Consider the following 18,862-nt stretch of genomic DNA (forward strand, 5'->3'; position numbering starts at 1 on the left):
CATAAGTAATTAAAAAATTACTATCTAGAAGTGCATATAGAGACTTGAATCTGTATCTTCAATATCATAGATCGTGATAGAGCAATAGTAGGCAATGCTTGAAACTATTTTTGGCATAAGAGCGAGAAACGCACTCCACATAGAATCGACTTCATAGTTTGTTTCTCTAGGAATGACTTCATGATATTTCAATAGGCCAGATATATATGTGATGATAGACAAAACTCTTCTATTTTTTCATGAACGGAAGCATGATAACATCCATGTAATGAGGCAGACGACAACCACTCATATGTGGAGAAAGAAAAAAAAATTAGAAATAAAGAAGAAACTATCAAATCTACTTTAGTACAATAAAAAAAATTATTCAATAAAAAAAAGCAAAACAAAATAAAAAAGGGGTTTATCTTCTAATAAAAAACTTAAAGAAAATCCTAAAAACTGTACGAAGAATGAGAGTTTCTTGATAGCTAGTTAGGTGTAGGTCTTAACTTTCACTCGGAATTGGAATTCAATTTCATTTTAGATATATTTGCTATTATTAAGAAATTTAAAACAAAAACTTGAATTATTATCATTATAATAATAAATAAGAATTAGGGTAAATTTCAAAAAAAAACCCTGTGGTTTTACGGATTTCCAAAAAAATCCTTGTGGTTTGTTATTACAAAAAAAAGGACTGTGTTATACGCCGTTACAAGAATTGCGGAAAATGACTTAACAGTGTTAAATTTGATGACGTGGCAAGGGTAAAATGGTCCTAATTAAAATAAAAAATAAAAAATAACAAAAAAGAAAAAGAAAATTAAAATAAAAAAAATAACACTCTTCAAATGGGCCACCATTCTCTCTTCTTCTTCTTTCTTCTTTCTTCTGTTACAGTGTCCAGAATTACGATGCCAACTATTCCGGCCAGGAGAATCGACGCCATGGCCACGAATTTGAGAATGAGTGCCACCGAGTCGTCTCGGCAAGAATCGTCTTCCGCTGCTCTTTTTCTTCGCTCTATCTCTTCGCCTTGTCTCCGCCAAAATCACCACAAGAAAAACCATGAAAACTGCATATAAAACACCTCTTTGATCTCTATTAGTCTCGTCAGATTCATGATCAATTTCAAATCTAACGGCAGATTTTTGACGATCTAAATTATCCTTGGTCTTAAACTGGTAGTTATTTAAATTAACAGGATCCTCCTTCGGAAAATCTCCGTCACCGGACGAGTAAACAGGATCAGAGACAGAAAGCTCCTCAACCGGCTGGGGTTGATGGTGAGTATTATGATGACGATGCTGCTTCTTCTTGAAGATAGTTTCCTTTAACCGATCAGAATTTTTTACAAAAAGATCAACAAGCGAAGTAGGGAAGCCGGTCTGCACTACCATGGAACTGCAGGGTTTAGTTGGGTGGAGATCCGTCATAAAATGGGAAATTCGTGAAATTCTAGCATTCTTCCATGGCAACGGCATGGTTGTTTTAATTGACAAGGGAATTTATATAAAAAAAAGACAAGAAAGTATAGAGAATCCAGAGCCAGAAAAGTGAAGTAGAAGAATAAGAAGAAGAACCCTATTAAGAAAGAAAAGGAAGAAGACGAGAAGGAGCGACAGAAAGGGAGAGGGGGAAAAGAACAGAACAGAAAAACGGTGGCTCATTTGAGGAGTTTTATTTTTTTTATTTTAATTTTATTTAAGAAAGAAAAAATTAAAAAAAATTGAATTTCCTAAATTGCTCATGTGCCACGTCAGCTTTTTAACGGTGTTAAGCCATTTTCCATTTTTCGGGTAACGGCGTATAACACAGTCCTTTTTTTTGTAATAACAAACCACATGAGTTTTTTTGGAAATCCGTAAAACCACAGGGGTTTTTTTTGGAATTTACCCTAAGAATTATTAGTAATTGTATTCAATAACAATCACATAATTATGTAAAACTATCTCGGAATTTTTGTTTTTTTTTATAGAACAAAATTGAGATAACTACAAATTCAACTTGATTCTTTGGAAATTAATTAACATAGTTGGAAGAGGGAATGTATTAAATATTATTCTCAGGCCCCGTTTGTTTGGAGGAAAATATTTTCCCAATTTTCCAATGTTTGTTTGAGCAGAAAAATAAGTGGCAAGTCAATGGAAAAGCAAGGAAGAAATAAGGGAAAATGTTTTGCCCTTTTCAAAAGGGTAAAACATTTTCCCCAAAGAGAAAAATTGGGAAAACGTTAAAAAATGTAAAAATATGAAACACGAAAAATATAAATAATATGAAAACGTTACAAAACACGAGAATATGACAAAAAAACCCACAAAAAATATGAAAAGTTGAACAAATGAGAAAAATACCACGACAAAAAAATAGCCCTTTACCGACAAAAAAACAGCCCTCACACTATGGTAGCAAACATTTATAACTACATACATTGAAATAAAATTTCAGTACAATATCCACACCAATATTGTCAATAGTGAAATTAAAACTAAAAATAACGAATCTAAAATCAACATAACTAAAATGACTAAAGTTTAAATATATTCAAAAATGTGTAAAACAATAGGTCTCCCACATGACACTTGAGGAGATGATGCGGAAGACTATCACCTCCTTAGCCTAACTGATTCAAGGGACAAACAAACCGTCTTCTTCCACTTCAAACTAACCCTTTGCCTGACCAGTTATGTTCTTACCAGTTCACCTAATTTAACTTGTGGATAAGCAATAGAAACTTTCAACAAGGCGAACCTTTTCATAGGCACATAAAACAGATCAAGAGAACTCGGCAGATGTTGTAAATATTAATACAACTCAAGTTTTAATGTTGTTAAAGAAAAACTAACCCTTTGTTTGACCCAACTGTGCTTTTTACCAGCAATGCGAGGACAACGAAGTATTTGAATTGATGAGTGTTTGAAAAAAATGTGGGGTTTCCTCATCATGGATTGCCATAATTCTGTCCTGCAGTAATTAATTTTGGAACTTTTAGTTCAAACTGTGACTTCCAATTAAATAAATATCAAATTATTAGTCCATGCATTTCATTAAGAAGAAACAGAAGAAAATAAAATTACCTTAACCTCTTTGATCCATAGTTCTTTTATGGCTGGATCAGTGAGGATAGTCGAAACAAACAATATGCCGTGAAGAGGAGGACTATTATACATTGCCCTGTCAATCCTCTGTAATTGGCTTGTTATTGCAATTGATTGCTCCATATCATCACATACCTCTGTTTGCATATCAAAGCTGAAATTCAGAATGATTTGCAACTAGTGAAGCTGATGAAAACAATTGAGAGCAATTTGCATACCTCTCTTGGCTTTTTTTTCACACATACATACCTAATCCGAACTCTTTCGGTACTTTTTCAACCATCAAAGGCGCCCTGTTCAGCAAGTAAACATCAGCATACAGTAGAAACAGTGGAAAAAATAAGAAGGTTTTGGATCAAACTCATTACTTATTCGTCACTATGTTATGTTAATGTTAGTACATAACATAAGACTCCAATACGAAAAGACGTGAGATGATATTTGGTAGTCCAAGTTCAATAAGGTTTTCTAAGTTCCCTGTAGACAATAGTTACTACATAAACAATACACTATATATTCATTAACAAAGATAATGAAATTAATATTTCATAATCTAATTAGTCCCCAGAAGGGTTTGACTGAACCATATATTCAATCTAGACAGCCCCTTTTTGCTCTTAATGATCTACAGATTATGATCGACAGTTTTAAGGAATTTTATGGCAGAGGCATAGAAAAAACATAAGAAAATCCTAGTCAGAATTCGTAGGAAGCATACGTATGTACAACTAGCACCAGTGGATAGATCAGAGAGGCAAGATAAACTTTGAAGACAAGAGGAGTTCAACAGTGCTGGCAGGCAACTGAGGTTCACAAAGGAAGCTGCAGCATCATTCTCATACCAAGATAGTTCAAAATTGCCAATAAAAATAAACAAGTGAGAAGATGTACCTAAGAGAAGATAAATTAGTGGCTGAAATACGGTAGAACCCATGGAGATTCGGGATAAATATCTATGTGAAATGTAAATAGCTAAGGCCAGAAAGTAACAATAATCTAGACTGACGAGAACAAGTAACTAAGTTGTTGTTTGCTCACCAATTTTGTTTTGTCTTATAGCATGACAAGCCAGATATGTAAACTGTATGACCCAGGCCTAATCTCCCCAGAGACCTGATGGAAAAGACCATTCAGAATTCTATTTGAGAATTATTTTTGGTGTCATAGTACCAAAATGATTATCATAGTTGTTACCAAGATCTAGTACAGTGTAGCTTTGCCTGAATCGCTCCAGTAGTATCCTCAATATTTAAAGCGAAAACAACTTAGCATTGAATGATTAGTATTCCAGACACTCACTTGGAAAGGACGATTGCTGAAGTCAATAGACCCCTGAGAATCACAGGGCAGTGTTACTTGTGAAACTTTAAATCCTTGACTGGGCTCTAATGCACTCATCAGTCTTGAACCTTGATGCCGGTTTTGTGTCAGGGGTATATAGACCTTAGAAACAGAATAAAGAACTTATGGTACCATCCATCCATCCATCCATCCACATTACAGTGCCAATTAATCAAATGGTACCATCCATCCACTATATTCACCCTAAAGAAATGTCTTGGCCTGCAGAGATGCTCTTGATGCTCTTGAATCATTAACCAACTGTAATGATAAAGAAATGTCTCAAATTAGCTATTTAGCATCAAAAGGAATTTAGACAAATAACAGATGCTGCTCTCAATTTTAATATCTTTGCTACTACATAAACTAATTTTACATTCTAAATATAACAATATCCATATGTATTAGCTCAGGAAATTGGTTGGAAACCATGGCACATGTCATCTTCAACTCAACTTGCCTTGGGTTAAGTTGAGCATTCTATTGCATCATTTATGCTTACTGAAATAAAGGCAAATTAGCACTTCAATTAGATCTAAACATAATCTAACAACATCAACAAACATACAAAAGGACCTTAGCCGTTTTTCAAAAGAATCTCCACTTATTGTCTTTATTGTGACAGCTTATATATGTATTCAACACATTTAGAAAGATTTCGGTCACATAGTGCAGAAGCCAAAAATTTCAAGGCATTATCAAATTGTTGGATGGCAGATCAATATTTAGTTTGAAGAAAAAATATGAACATTTTATTCATCATAGCACACAGTATAGATGGTTGCTAAGACACTAATGGAAACAGCTATCAATCAGCCACAATTACACCTGTGAAAGAGTGAGTACGCATTGGGACAGTGTGCATAACACTTAAATCAACAACTACAGTAATTTGATTCATCATAGCAAAACGAATTGCAAAATCAGCAAGCATATCAACACAAACGAAACCCAAATCGGCAAAATCCACATTAATCGAAACACGATCACAACCCACATTGCTGAATTGTGCTCTGCGCTCATAAGCTCTGTCCACCCGTACTTTGTTTTTTCATCATCAAATGATTATTCTCACTCTTACTGCTGCTTTTTTCCCTAAAACAACTGCTGGAAATGGAACCTTGGAGTTAAAATATGGCATGAATGCATAATTTCCATTTCCAATATATCGATCAGACACATTATAGTCCTCAGAATAACTATTTTTGGACTAGAATTCTAGAAATATAATTGCAAAGATTAATGAACTGTTTTAAAAATTAGGGAATTACCTCTTGCAGGTAGAAGAATTAGACAAATCAACGACATTCAAATTATAAAAACCATGATCGATATGAACTAAACAATCACAAGGTGGAACCCGAAATTAAAAATTGAGCATACCTAGCAGTTACTCCTAAAGTAATCGGGATCTGCGAGAACTTAGAAAAGAAAGTAAACCGAAGCCATCAACACAGCTATTTAGTCGTCCAGATTGTGCGACCAAACTGAAACTCATCTCGCGTTCAGACCTCCCCTTTATTCTTCGCTAACCAGACTCGTGCTCACTCCATTGTCGATGAAACTCAAAGGTGGATTTCGTCTCTTTTTGATCGGTAGACTGGATTTGATTTTTTCGGTGGATTCTATAGAGGTGGCTATTTCACGGAGATCGAGAAATAAGAGAAACGGGAAAAGGAAAAGGAAAGCGAGTTAATGTTCTGCTGTATGGTGCCCTGGTTTGTGAAACCATAAACTTTGGGCTTTTTAGTTGAAAGCCCATGGGACACTTTCTACAAAACTGTTATTAAAGGCCCATTTTTTTTTAGTGTACAAAAACGCAAAAAAAGCAAACACTTGAAAAAGCATGAACACGAAAAAGAGACAAAACACGAAATATACAAAAACATGAAAAATACAAAAACACAAAAACGTGAAAAAATACGAAAAACATGAAAACGCGAAAAATGCTAAAACACAAAAACGTGATAATACGTGAAAAACGCGATAAACATGAAAAGGCGAAAAATGCAATAAAAATATGAAAACGTAAAAAACACAAAAACGTGAAAAATACGAAAAACATGAATAACACGAAAAAGTAACAAAATGCGAAAAATAAAAAACACGAAAAAAAGAAAACGTGAAAAAGGGAAAAACCGAAAAACCGAAAAACTGAAAAGCTAAACGTGAAAACACAAAAAAGAAGAAAAAATGCAAAAAAAACATAATAGCGTTAATAACACGAGAAAACGTACAAAAAATGCCGAAAATGTGAAAAAATGTTTTCGTGTTTTTATATTTATTTTTTTTCACATTTTTGTGTTTTTCAATTTTTCTCCATGTTTTCATGTTTTTAATATTTTTTTACTTTTCGTAATTTTCGCATTTTTCCGCTTTTTGTGTTTTTAATAAATTTTTACGTTTATTTTTGTGTTTTTTCACGTTTTTCCGTTTTTCATATTTTTCAGGTTTTCGTGTTTTCCACATCTTTTCACGTTTTTTGTGTTTCGTGTTTTTTTTACATTTTCTTGTTTTCATGGGTTTTTTTTACATTTTTTTCTATTTTTACGTTTTCACAGTTTTCCACGTCTCTACATATTTTTTGTGTTTTATATATACAATTGAAAATAAAAAATACAGAAAATCTATATTTAGTGGTTGGAAAATATTTTCCAGTGTTGTAGCCAAACACCGGAAAATATTTTCCAGTGTTGTTGCCAAACACAGGAAAATATTTTATTTTCCTGCACAATATTTTCCCTGCATAAAATTTTTCAGAACACAATATTTTTCCCCAAACAAATGTGGTCTCAGTCGATAATCAATTGTGTAACTAATTAAATATTAAAAACTGATCAATTAAGGTTGGCTTGAGTCTCAAATCGCTTAAATTAGTAATTTCAGATTCGAGTTCCAGTGTATACAGTAAATTTTAATTGGAAGAGGATTCACCTAACTTGTATCTGACGAACCTCAAACCGAATTTTAATTGCTCTACAGCCGCGACTTCGTATGGCTCCTCGCTTGCTTACGGTCCACTGGAGTCCTGCGCCTACAGGCTGGGTAAAGGCCAACACGGACGCCTCCGTTGTTTTGGGTAAGGTTGATTGTGGGGATCTTTCGGGATCATCAGGGACGTTCTTTGGAACGTTTGCTTTCCCTCTAGAATGCTCCTTAGTCCATATCGCAGAATTTCAAGCAACCATGTTTGTGGTTTCGGTTGCTCACTCTCAGGGATGGAGTCAACTTTGGATTGAGAACGATTCGTCCTATGTCATTCACATTTTTCGCTCACAGACCATGCTCGTCTTGTGGACTCTTTAGGCTGATTAGCAAGCGTGCTTAGCCTCTATGGCTCATATGCAAATTGTGTTTTCTCATGTTTTCCGAAAAGGTAATCATGTTGTCGACGCTCTTGCCAATTTTGGACGTCTTAGCTCTGGTATGCAGTGGTGGGACTCAATTTGTTCTCTCCTTATTAGAGATAATGTTATAGGCGGGGGGTTGTTTCGCTTTTCTTACTATAATGGCTTCTCTTTTGTTAACTTTCTTTTAATTCTTTTTTTTTAATCATATGTTGGCTCGGGTTTTTGTTCTTAGGTGTGCCAACCTGGTTGGGATGTCGGATGGCAGCTTACCCGTCCCCAACTTCTAATTATATATATATATATATTAAAAACTGAAATATTTCATTCTCATTCCCATGTATGATGTGTTTTTACCTAAGCAAACAACCTCTAATATTATTTGAGAAGTTTAATTTTTTTTATCAAACAAAACAATTCAGTTTTATAATTATTATAGAAATTTAATTCAATTTAAGGTTATTGTAAATTTTTGCTCTTTAAATCATTGTGAGTGTGATGTGTCTTCTATAGACCTTTGAATATTCTTACGACCATCTTTAGATAGAATAATAACTTCCGTTATTTCTTGAATAATAACTTCTTTTATTTCTTTATTGTTTTGTTGGGTTTAGCTCCTCTATTAAAAAAAAAAAAATCCTCCAGTTCAAACTTTTACAGTACTTTTTAAATAAATACCGATAAAAATTAAAGATATAATTTCTTCTAAAAAGAAAATTTGAGCTAAAATTAAATTACTATGATAAAAGAAAATTTGAATTTTATTCCTTCTCGACATAAAATAAGTAATAAAAAAAAGTAGAAATTACTAAAATTGCAAAAAAAAAAAAAACACAATGACGTCATCATAACCTAAGTAGTTGACTTAAAACTAGGTAGACAAACTGGCAATATGTATCGATTGTAATACAGAGTAAGTGACGGGCACGTAACTTTATCCTCGATATTATATTTTTATTTTTTTATTTTCTGGGACTTTGTACGGACGGATATTCCGTGGAAACAAGACTCGGTTATTTTTTTATGGTGTTTTCGGATCTGAAGAGGGATTAGCTTCTGGATCTTTTGTGCGATATCGGAATTCAATTATGAAGGGAATGATTTGATTTGCAAATCAATCATTTCGATTTCTCTTTTTGGCTGTTTTCGCTTTCAGCTCCTCCTTTTGTAATTTTTTATTTCGTTGCGTATATATATTCTTTTTTAATTTAGATGCTCCAAATCTGACAGTCATGAGGAAGAAGCTTGACACCCGTTTCCCAGCTGTAAGTTTCTCTATTACTATCTCGATTTGGGTTTTACTGTGTTGGTGGCTCATAATTGAAAGATTTTAATCGATCGGTTGACTTAATCGGGCGTTTAATATCGATATGATTTCTTGATTTCAGTTTGTGGTCAGTTTTGATTTTTTTTTTTTTTTAATTTGTAATCTCATGATTTCTGGGTTCTTAATTCGAGTGGAACTTGGAAGTGTGTGTTACGGAAATAGGGAATTTATTCGAGTTTAAGATCTAGCTCGAGTTCTGCTCCTAATTTGCTATTTGATTTTGTCATGGACTTTGATCTACATGGAAATGGTTGTAACTATCTGTGAATTTGTTGATATCATGTCAATTAAGGAGTTAGTATGGTTTTAAATGGTCCTGATTATTTTGTATCTAGGTTTTAGGTTTTTGTAGTTCTTGCTTTTTTCCTCCTTGTTAATTGATTTGGGTCTATTATCACAGTTGTGGCTCAGTCGTGCTTGCTGTATTCAGCCACACATGTATCGTCCATGGCTGTTTTAGGTTGAGCACTTCACTTGAAAAACTATTATTGTTGTGATCTATTTTGCTTCTGGGTTTATTAAAATGCATGTTTGTGAGGACAACCAGTGAAAGATAGTTCTGTGGTGTATGGAATGGATTATTTTTTAATTGTTTTGTTTGCTGGAATTTACTTTTCAAAATTATTACTATTTGCTAATTAACTTCACTGCAATCCTTCCCTGCAATATCCACGTTCTATTATGATAGGAAACAAAAGAACCAGAACCATAGACAATAAAAATAGGAAAATAGAAGAACATGTGAATAACAATATTGATAACTTCAAGATATGGGAATACTGTAACAACTTTAGGCAATACAGTAACAGGAAAAGGAAAAGAGAGATAGGAAATTCTACTGCAGTAGACTCACTCCGCTATACTAGCCAAAGGAGAGGAAATCCCCTTCCCAAGCACTTGCTATACAAACAGAATGCCAGAATATTCCCCTCTCTCCTCACTCCATTCTTTATAACAAACAAACTTACTTCCAGCTAGGCAGAAGTGCCACATGCCCCTGTCCCATCCTATTATAAACATACAAGATCTTGGGCCAATGTGAAAGTTGGTCTAACATTTGCCCTCTACCCCATCTACTCCCATTCTCATCATAATTATTTCTTGCCTGTGCACCTTTCTCTGCAAGCAAGTGTCAACTTGATTATGTGATTTTTCATTGTAATCCTTGTACGATGATGTATCCTGAAAGTGCCTACATTATGGAATAAATACTTCTCTATTTTTCAAACAGCAGTCCACAATATTTTATGTCTAGTTAACATCAAGAAGCACTATTTGGATCTGATTCCAGTAGCTGGTTTCAGTAGCATTCCAGTTTTTCCTTATTCTCTCTCTCTCTCTCTTTCCTTTCTATCAGAATTAGAAGTTTCTGCTGCATGAGTATCTTGGTTTTTTTTTTTTGGGTTTTCAGCTGTCTAATGTTATATGTAGTGTGTGCTTGCTTGTAGAAGCTTTGTCATACCATACCATGCCCACTAACACCTCAGTAACATCTGCAAATGGAATATATGGCTCTTGGAGATGTGACAATTTACTTCCACCTTATAATAAGAATGAGTCCTGTGAGCTATTAAAGTTAATATGTATTAGGCAGCTCCAGTAGCATGTTTTAGAGGCTTTGTATTTATTAGGTTATTGTTACAGTTTGGAGCTTTGATTAGACACTCATCTTATATACGTTTGAATTTTAATTAAAAATCAGAGAGCCAGGCCTTCAGTTTGAATGTGCTTGATTCTACCGACTTGATTGAAAATGTATGTTTGAACTGAGAGTCTCGTCTTGAAATGGGCATGATATCTATAGTGCTGGTTTTAGATTCTTTCTGATGGAAAACATTAATCATGCAGGCTCGCATAAAAAAGATAATGCAAGCTGATGAGGATGTTGGGAAAATAGCACTAGCTGTGCCTGTCTTAGTTTGTCAGTAACTCTTCCAATTTATGCTTTTTCCATAAAAAAAATTTATAAATCAGTTTGGTTGCTCATGCTTGTCTTCAACATTATTGCAGCTAAAGCATTGGAATTGTTTCTCCAAGACCTGTGTGATCGTACTTATGAAATTACTCTTCAACGAGGAGCCAAAACTATGAGTGCATTGCATTTGTAAGTGAGAAATTGCCTTGACGTTGTCAATTCTACTGTGGCTAACTTTTTTTTTTAATTGAATGTTGTCTCTGTCATTTTCCCGTTGTTAGTTGGTTTCATTTCTATAAGTTGTGTGTGCCTGCGAATCTGTACAGCACATCAGGTCTCAAAGAAAATGATGTACTAATCATGATTGGATGTCTGGGAAATTAAGAGTGGGGTAAACTGTGAATAATAAATGAAATGTTCACTAATAGGTCTACAGGTGATGCTTCAGTTGATGTCTATAGTATAAAATATCTCTGTTACAGCTGACTGTATGTGAAATAGAACTAGATCCGTTCCTCACAATCTTGACTATTATCATAGCTATATACTGAATCAGCAATAACACAGTGTGTATGTGTACCAGATTAGTTTGGTTTTAGGAACTTTAATGCGTCTATATTTTTTTCCTTTCTAGTTAGGTTTCTGAGGGCGAGCCTTGGCGCAACGGTAAACGTTGTTGTCGTGTGACTGAGAGGTCACAGGTTCGAGTCTTAGGAGCGGCCTCTTGCCAAAAAAAATTGGCAAGGGAAGGCTTGCCCCCAGTACATCCTTGTGGTGGGACCCCTCCCCGGACCCTCGCTTAAGCGGGGACGCGTAGTGCACCGGGCCGCCCTAGTTAGGTTTCTAAAATGAAAGAAAATATGACAGCAAATTCTTGAGATTTTGATTTCAACTGATGGGACTTGTCATGGAATGCAAGCCAAACTCACAGTGCGCTAGCTGGTCATGTAAAGTTGCCTCATTGCTTTCTCATGCAAAAGATAGGGAATTCTTTGAAAAACTGCTTATATATGTCAGTAGAAGAAGATATTACCAGATCCTTGTTTGCTTCATTGCTTCTTCTCCCTGCATTTCAAGTGATTGGTTTTAGATTTTTAAGGAACTTTGTCCTTTTCCTTTTGGTGATCTCCTTTGTGCTTGTCTGACTACTACTTAGTTCTTTGCCTCATAGACCTGGTGCATTGGAAATAAATTGTCATTTTTTTATTTTTTGTCTCTTGGAAGGATTTGATAAAAACCTGACAATGAATAGTTAGTAAGAACTTTTCTGTTTCTTCATTTCTTCATTGGAACTGTTATAGTAAATGATGTTTGAAGTACTTCCAAAAGTGATAATAATTGAATTACTTCTTGTCACTACCTTAACAACATGCTGTGATTTTGATGTTTGATTCTCTTGTTAGTTTGTGCATTCATATCAAACCATAAGTGTCAATGTGGAAGCATATATTCATGATTGTAATGTAGAGTGCCATGAGCAAATTGATGCCTCCTTTTTCTAGCCCATCATTATGTTTGATTCCAAATTGTTAGTATAGGGTACTGCTATGAAGCACCGATACGGGTACGCATACGGGTGCGGCAAATCTCACTTTTTTTTAAATATGGGATACGGGTACGGCGGGAACATGCCAAATTATATACACACACACATGTGAATATAGAAAACCACAATCCACATTCACAAGTCACTACAAAACCACAAATAGCATTCATAATTGTCAGATAGTAATATGAATTGGACTTTAACTATCAGCTTAAGCTTTTAGTTCAAATGGTTCCATGAAAATAATACCTAATATGTCCTTAATTCGTCAAAAAGAAACGTTTAATACTTCAAACTATTTAAATTACCAAGTCTAAAGACTATTCAAAGACATTTTCATGATCTTCATCTACAATTATTAATACTGATTATTTCTTCAAAAAAAACATAATACTGATTAGCTTTTAGTTTTTTATTTATCTTTTCGCAAATAAAAGGGTGGGTGTCTCAGAGTGGAACCATGAAGCCCAGATATGATATAGACCTTTCAAAGAACAGGGCTTTTTCCGAATAAGCCAATTCATTTGGGACCCTGCGGATCCACTCTTTTTCCTATTCAAAGATCAGCCCTTTGTCTCTGTGTTTTCACATCGAGAATTCTTTGCAGATGAAGAGATGTCAAAGGGGCTTCTTACTTCCCAAACAGATCTCCTACATCTATATATAAGCGCTGGTTTATCAAGAATATGCAAGAAAGCACTACGAATTGTTGATTCATCGCCAGAAAAAACCCTAATTTTTTTACGTAATTAACTCTGAAAGTATCTCCATAGCTAAAAGAAAAAAGGGGTACTTGTTTTGCCGTATCTTGTACGCATCCCTGGAGTATCCAAAACGCTTATGTCAGCCTCTTAGAAGTATCGGTGCTTCATACTGGTTGAAGGCAATAAAGTTCGTAGAACAAACGGCTGGTATGTTCTTCATGTGGTGTTATGACTTGTAACATTTTCTTCCCTTTGGTAATATTTGTTAGTGCTACATTCGTCTTCACTTTTTATTGTTATCTTGCTTCTGAACCGTGTATGGCCTCTTCTATGGTATATGTTTATAGATTGTTGCAAAAGAACAAGAGTTGAATCTGTCATGCATTAATTCTCTTTCCTTTTTTATCCTTTCGCTTTCTTAGTTCGTACAAGGAGGTGATGATGGTGTTTTCTTTAAGAGTAAATATTAAATAGACTGTATATCATTCTCCTTTTTCCATTCTGCAATGCTTTTTTCATCTTTAACTTAGTTTTACTATCAGTGAAGTTGCCTAACTAAGTTCTTAACTTACAGAAAACATTGCGTCCAGAGCTATAATGTATTTGATTTTCTGAGAGAAATTGTCAGTAGGGTTCCTGATTATGGTCACGGTCACGGCCATTCTGATAATGCTGCAGACCATAGAACCCTCCAAAAGAGGTGGTTATACACATCATGCCATCTGTTTTTTTTATCCTTCTCCTTCCCTTGTAGTTTGGTGTAACTGAGTTAATCTCCCTGATTGTTATTGTATCAGGAAGCCGAATGGGGACGAATGCAATGACAGTGATGAAGAGTCGAAGAGAAGCAGGATGGTAAGATACTCAAGATTTGTTTACTTACTTTATATGGCTTTTTTCAATATTCAGTTGCTTGCTTGAAAATGCCTCTACTTTTTAAGGTTAAAGAGATAATTAGCTATTCTTTATTACTTTTCTGAACTCGTATTCTTCACATTAAGATTAGTTGCGCTCCGAATTCATAAAAATAAATTTTGGTATCTGCTGTCTTTTTGAAGTGGAGAAGAAAACAGACACTCCGAAGCATGAAATCTCTTATATTCAGCAGTAGAATTTCCCTCTATTTAATGTCTAAGGTGGCATGATCATAGAATTTTGTTAATGTCAAAATCTTATAATTCTTCTTTGTTATTTCAGCAGCATGACACGAGTCACCCAGGCGGCAGTAACAGAGGGAGAGGCCGCGGTCGAAGGGGACGTGCACGGGGTTCTCGAACTGTGGAACGAGAAACTTCTTATCGTGAAACTGAATTTGAGCCCAGTACAACTCAACCACAATGCACAGTGAGCAACACAAATCCTGCAATAGCTGAGGAAAATGGTTTAGAATCAAAGGAGTCCTTGAAGGAAAGTACAGTAGTCAATGATACTGCCAATGTGCCAGAAAGAAACTTCGATCTAAATGCTGCTGTGAACGAGAACGAGGATGCAAAGGCTGCTGCTGCTGCAGCCGCGGCTGCAGCCACACCAGCACCAACACCTGCACCCGCACCTGCTGCAGCAGAAGTAACAACATCAGTACCAGCAGTGGCTGACAGCTCATCTGCAGCAGCACCAACCACTGAAGCGAACCACGAAGAATATCCAGGGTGGTCACTTTCCGAAATGGACAAGATGGCTATCGACCCTCTCCAGCTTGCACAACTCGGAACAAGAATGGACGAGGAGGAGGAAGATTACGATGAAGAAGGCTAATCAGCCTTCTCCGAAGGCTCCGCTAGTAAATGGTTAGTGGTCGGGATCTGATTAATGGATGTCAAGACAAAGGAGAGGAAAGCAGGAGAAAGTGATGAACCGGAAGAACTTCAGGGGCCAAAACGAAAATGATGATTTAGGGTTTTCTTTCTTCTCTCATTGTCATTTGCCATAATCCTAACAACCCAATCCAGTAGTAGATTTGTCGAGTATTTAAGAACAATTAGATTGTGTGATTTGGATACTCTAATGTAGGATGGAGGCAGCAGCAGCCTTAGTAGAAGTTGCTGTATAAGATTATTGTGTATGATTTCGTTTTCAGTTGTTAGTCGATTTCGTTAGTTTCTAGTTAATTACTGCCTATTTTGAGATCACTGCTTCTTTCTTATGTTTACAGGCCTTGAAGTTCGTAATCTTTTGACCTGAAACATTGGCTGCTAAAGAACAGCTCTCCTGACTAATAGATAAAAGGTCAATTTGGCTGTATAAATAAATAAGTTTGTTCGCCATGATAATAGCTGCCTAATTGTTGGAGAACTCTTTTTGGTTCATATAGAACAGAAACGATGATGTTAATAGAGGATCCCCGTTATAATATGAGAGTCTGTAAGCTTTTTCAGGTATGCAGCTAGTGATGGCTGCTGGTTGACTGGTTATGGTCGTAAAAGGATTAATTTGCGGTAGTGATGGATGTCGGTTGCCTGGTTATGGTTGTAAAATTGGGTGGCGTTTGGTCACCAAAGTTTAGTCTCGAACGTTTGAAGAGTTGTGATAGATCCATAGTAAAATTAACTAGATCGTAGAGATTTTGTTGGGATTACTGTCATTGAGGATCTGGTACTTACCATTAAAAATGTTATCAATCAAGACTAAAATGTTGAGATTTTGTTGGGATTATTGTCATTGAGGATGAGGGCGAGCCTTGGCGCAACGGTAAAACGTTGTTGTCGTGTGACCAAAGGTCACGGGTCCGAGTCTTAAGAGCGGCCTCTTGCCAATTAAATTGGCAAGGGAAGACTTGCCCCCAATACACCCTTGTGGTGGGACCCCTCCCCGGACCCTCGCTCAGCGGGGACGCGTAATCCGACCGGACCGTCCTTTTTTTTTTTAATGTCATTGAGGATCTGGTAATTATGTTATCAATTAAGACTAAAGTGTTGCTAAACGTAAAAAAATTCATCAATAATTTCGTTATTCATAAAATTACAAAATAGTAATTCTAATTCATATCATTCTCTTTCCGATTCTAATTTCAATTTCAAAATTTAAACCCAACTACACTTAAATTATTAAGTTGAGAATGCTTGATTGGTTGATTTCTCATGCCTTTTCCATGGTTCTTATTAAAATGCTCCATTTATTATTATTATTAAAGTGTGTTATACATTTTCTTCCATTAAAGAAAAAATGCGTACTGATATGTCAATTGGATCATTTTTTATTAAATTGCTTTACAAATTGGTGTCTACATGAACTGAATCTTAAAAACTTCAATAGTTTTTCTTTCCCCCACATGCATCTAAAATTATAGATAAAAAAAATTAAAAATAAAAATGTACAATGGGCGGAATGGAGATTTCTTCTTTCTTACAAAAATAATACAGTATCTTAGAATACCATATACATTGATATTAACCAAAAATAAGTTCATTTCCTGGATATTATTGGATTTTCATAATCAGCTTTAATAAGTTATCAAACAGTCACAAAGTATATAAATATACATATACGTCTGCAGATCCTACCCTTTCCATTTTTTCAGGGATTAATCTCTTATTTAGAGTAATTTTTATAAAAAATTACCTTAATAGGTCTGGTTGGGAAATTTTTCCCCCAGAAGAGACCGTTTCCCAACCAGAGTTAAAATTTAATAATACTTTAACATTAAATTGCTCATTACGGCGCCTATGGCGCCGTAATGAGCCATGCAGCCAGGAATCCCTTAATAGGGATTCCTCTCAACAATGGGTAGTGGCTTCACGCCACTACCCATATAAATGTTTTTTTTTTTTTAATTTATTTATATTATATTATATTTTAAAAATAAAATTATATGTAAAATGAATTTTTACTTTATAAAATTTTGATATTTTATATGTTAGGATCAAATTTACGTATAGAATTAAATCTGTACTTCGCTTAAAATGTTAAGATTAAATATTTAATGTATTACTGATAAAAAAAATATTTAGTGCGTTAACGACACAGTAAATAATTTAGACAATTTCAAGCGCAGTGCAGAGATAAGTCTAATATATGAAATTATGTAAATTTAATCCTAACGTTTTCAAGTAAGATCAATTTTAATCATACGCTACCGAAAATTTGAAAATACTTGTTTGACTGTTATTTAGCCACATCGGACCTTCTAAATGTCGATAACTTGAAACATTTTCATACATCTTTTTTGTGACTGTATTAGTAACACATTAAAATATTTTAGACAATTTCAAAAACCTAAACATGCTACATATAAACTAATAACAATTTTTTTTAAATTGTCTAAAATATTTTACAGTGCTATTAATACACTAAATATTTAACCTTTACGCTTCAAGCGAAGTGCAGATTTAACCCTAACATATAAAATTGTGTAAATTTAACTCTAATGTATCTAAACAAGATCAATTTAAACCATACCAAAAATTTAAAAAGACTTGTATGACTGTTCTTTAGCCACATCGGACCTTCTAAACCAGTTTGTTGATAAGTTATCGACAAACTGGTTTAGACGGTCGGTAACTATATCAATAACACAGTAAAATATTATGAAACTGTTTCAATTTATGGACAAACTGGTTTAGAAGGTCCGATGTGGCTAAATAACAGTATACAAGTCTTTTCAAATTTTTGGTAGCGTATAGTTAAAATTAATCTTACTTGGAAATGTTAGAGTTAAATTTATTTATATAATTTCATACGTTAGGCTTATCTCTGCACTTCGCTTGAAATTGTCTAAAATATTTACTGTGTATTAACACACGAAATATTTTTTTTTATCAGTAATACACTAAATATTTAACCTTAATATTTTAAATGAAGTACAAATTTAACCCTAACGTATGAAATTGTGCAAATTTAATCCTAACATTTAAAATTAAATTTAAATTTTAATCAAAAAATAAATTTAAAACAATTCCTAAAAAAAATTATAAAACAAAAATTCAATTTATACATAATTTTATTTTTAAAATATAATATAATAAATAAATTAAAAAAAATATTATATGGGTAGTGGCGTGAAGCCACTACCCATTGTTGACAGACAGGAATCCCTAAGCAACCATGGCTCATTACGGCGCCACAGGCGTCGTAATGAGCAATTTAATGTTAAATTATTATTAAATATTAACTCTGGCTGAGCCCTCCTGAGGAAAAATTTCCCAACCAGACCTATTAGGATAATTTTTTACAAAAATTACCCTAAAGAAGAGATTAATCCTTTTTTCAGAGAGCTTTCTTTTATTATTTATATATATATATATGTGTGAGTGAGGGTTCGCCATGGAACCCAAAAGGGTCAATTTGGGATTATTGATCTTCAGCTTTCCAAGTGTTCAACAGAAAATGTTCAAGTGAACTATAAAAAATGTCAATTTGAGATCAAATAATCAGATGACCATTTCTTGCATCCATAAAATTTCAGGTTAATACTGAAAAATATCACAAATGAAAATTAAGAACCTACTTGGTCCAACTAGCAAACATTCAGTAACCAAACGGACATTAGATAATGTATCCAGAGACATTGCACATCACCTATAAACATAACATTGGCTATGTGCAAAGCTGGGTCTTTGTGACTCGGTCACAAAGATACATGGTCATGTTGAAGAGAACTTCTGCG

The 18,862-nt window shown here is 34.5% G+C and overlaps 2 protein-coding genes across 18 annotated transcripts; one reads left to right on the forward strand and one right to left on the reverse strand.

The window, feature by feature from the left end:
* Positions 1–2,385: 2,385 nt before the first annotated feature.
* Positions 2,386–6,138, reverse strand: LOC136223383 (uncharacterized). 14 transcript variants are annotated; one of them, XR_010685944.1, is made up of 6 exons: positions 5,805–6,138; positions 5,419–5,525; positions 4,380–4,682; positions 4,119–4,193; positions 3,060–3,373; positions 2,386–2,946 (listed from the first exon to the last, which is right to left on the reverse strand). XR_010685944.1 is itself a non-coding variant. In XM_066011338.1 (4 exons), exons 1-4 carry the CDS (start codon positions 4,208–4,210, stop codon positions 2,854–2,856), a joined length of 387 nt encoding a protein of 128 aa, XP_065867410.1. In that variant the 5' UTR covers positions 4,211–4,218; the 3' UTR covers positions 2,386–2,853. The 14 variants fall into 14 exon arrangements, 1 of the variants encoding a protein (XP_065867410.1); XR_010685940.1 differs by lacking the exon at positions 5,419–5,525 and having other exon boundaries at positions 3,060–3,217; positions 3,330–3,373; positions 4,275–4,682; positions 5,805–6,134; XR_010685942.1 differs by lacking the exon at positions 5,419–5,525 and having other exon boundaries at positions 3,060–3,234; positions 3,330–3,373; positions 5,805–6,133.
* Positions 6,139–8,711: 2,573 nt separating this feature from the next.
* On the forward strand, positions 8,712–15,368 carry LOC136223384 (uncharacterized). Of its 4 annotated transcripts, none has more exons than XM_066011341.1 (6): positions 8,712–9,033; positions 10,944–11,016; positions 11,106–11,199; positions 13,835–13,960; positions 14,058–14,115; positions 14,461–15,368. In XM_066011341.1, the coding sequence occupies exons 1-6, from the start codon at positions 9,001–9,003 to the stop codon at positions 15,013–15,015; spliced, it is 939 nt and encodes a 312-aa protein (XP_065867413.1). In that variant the 5' UTR covers positions 8,712–9,000; the 3' UTR covers positions 15,016–15,368. The 4 variants fall into 4 exon arrangements, with proteins under 4 accessions (XP_065867413.1, XP_065867412.1, XP_065867414.1 ...); XM_066011340.1 differs by having other exon boundaries at positions 8,715–9,033; positions 14,458–15,368; XM_066011342.1 differs by lacking the exon at positions 8,712–9,033 and adding an exon at positions 9,084–9,162 and having other exon boundaries at positions 14,458–15,368.
* The last annotated feature ends 3,494 nt before the right edge of the window (positions 15,369–18,862 follow it).

Source organism: Euphorbia lathyris, chromosome 3, assembly GCF_963576675.1.
Source record: "Euphorbia lathyris chromosome 3, ddEupLath1.1, whole genome shotgun sequence".
NCBI lineage: Eukaryota > Viridiplantae > Streptophyta > Magnoliopsida > Malpighiales > Euphorbiaceae > Euphorbia > Euphorbia lathyris.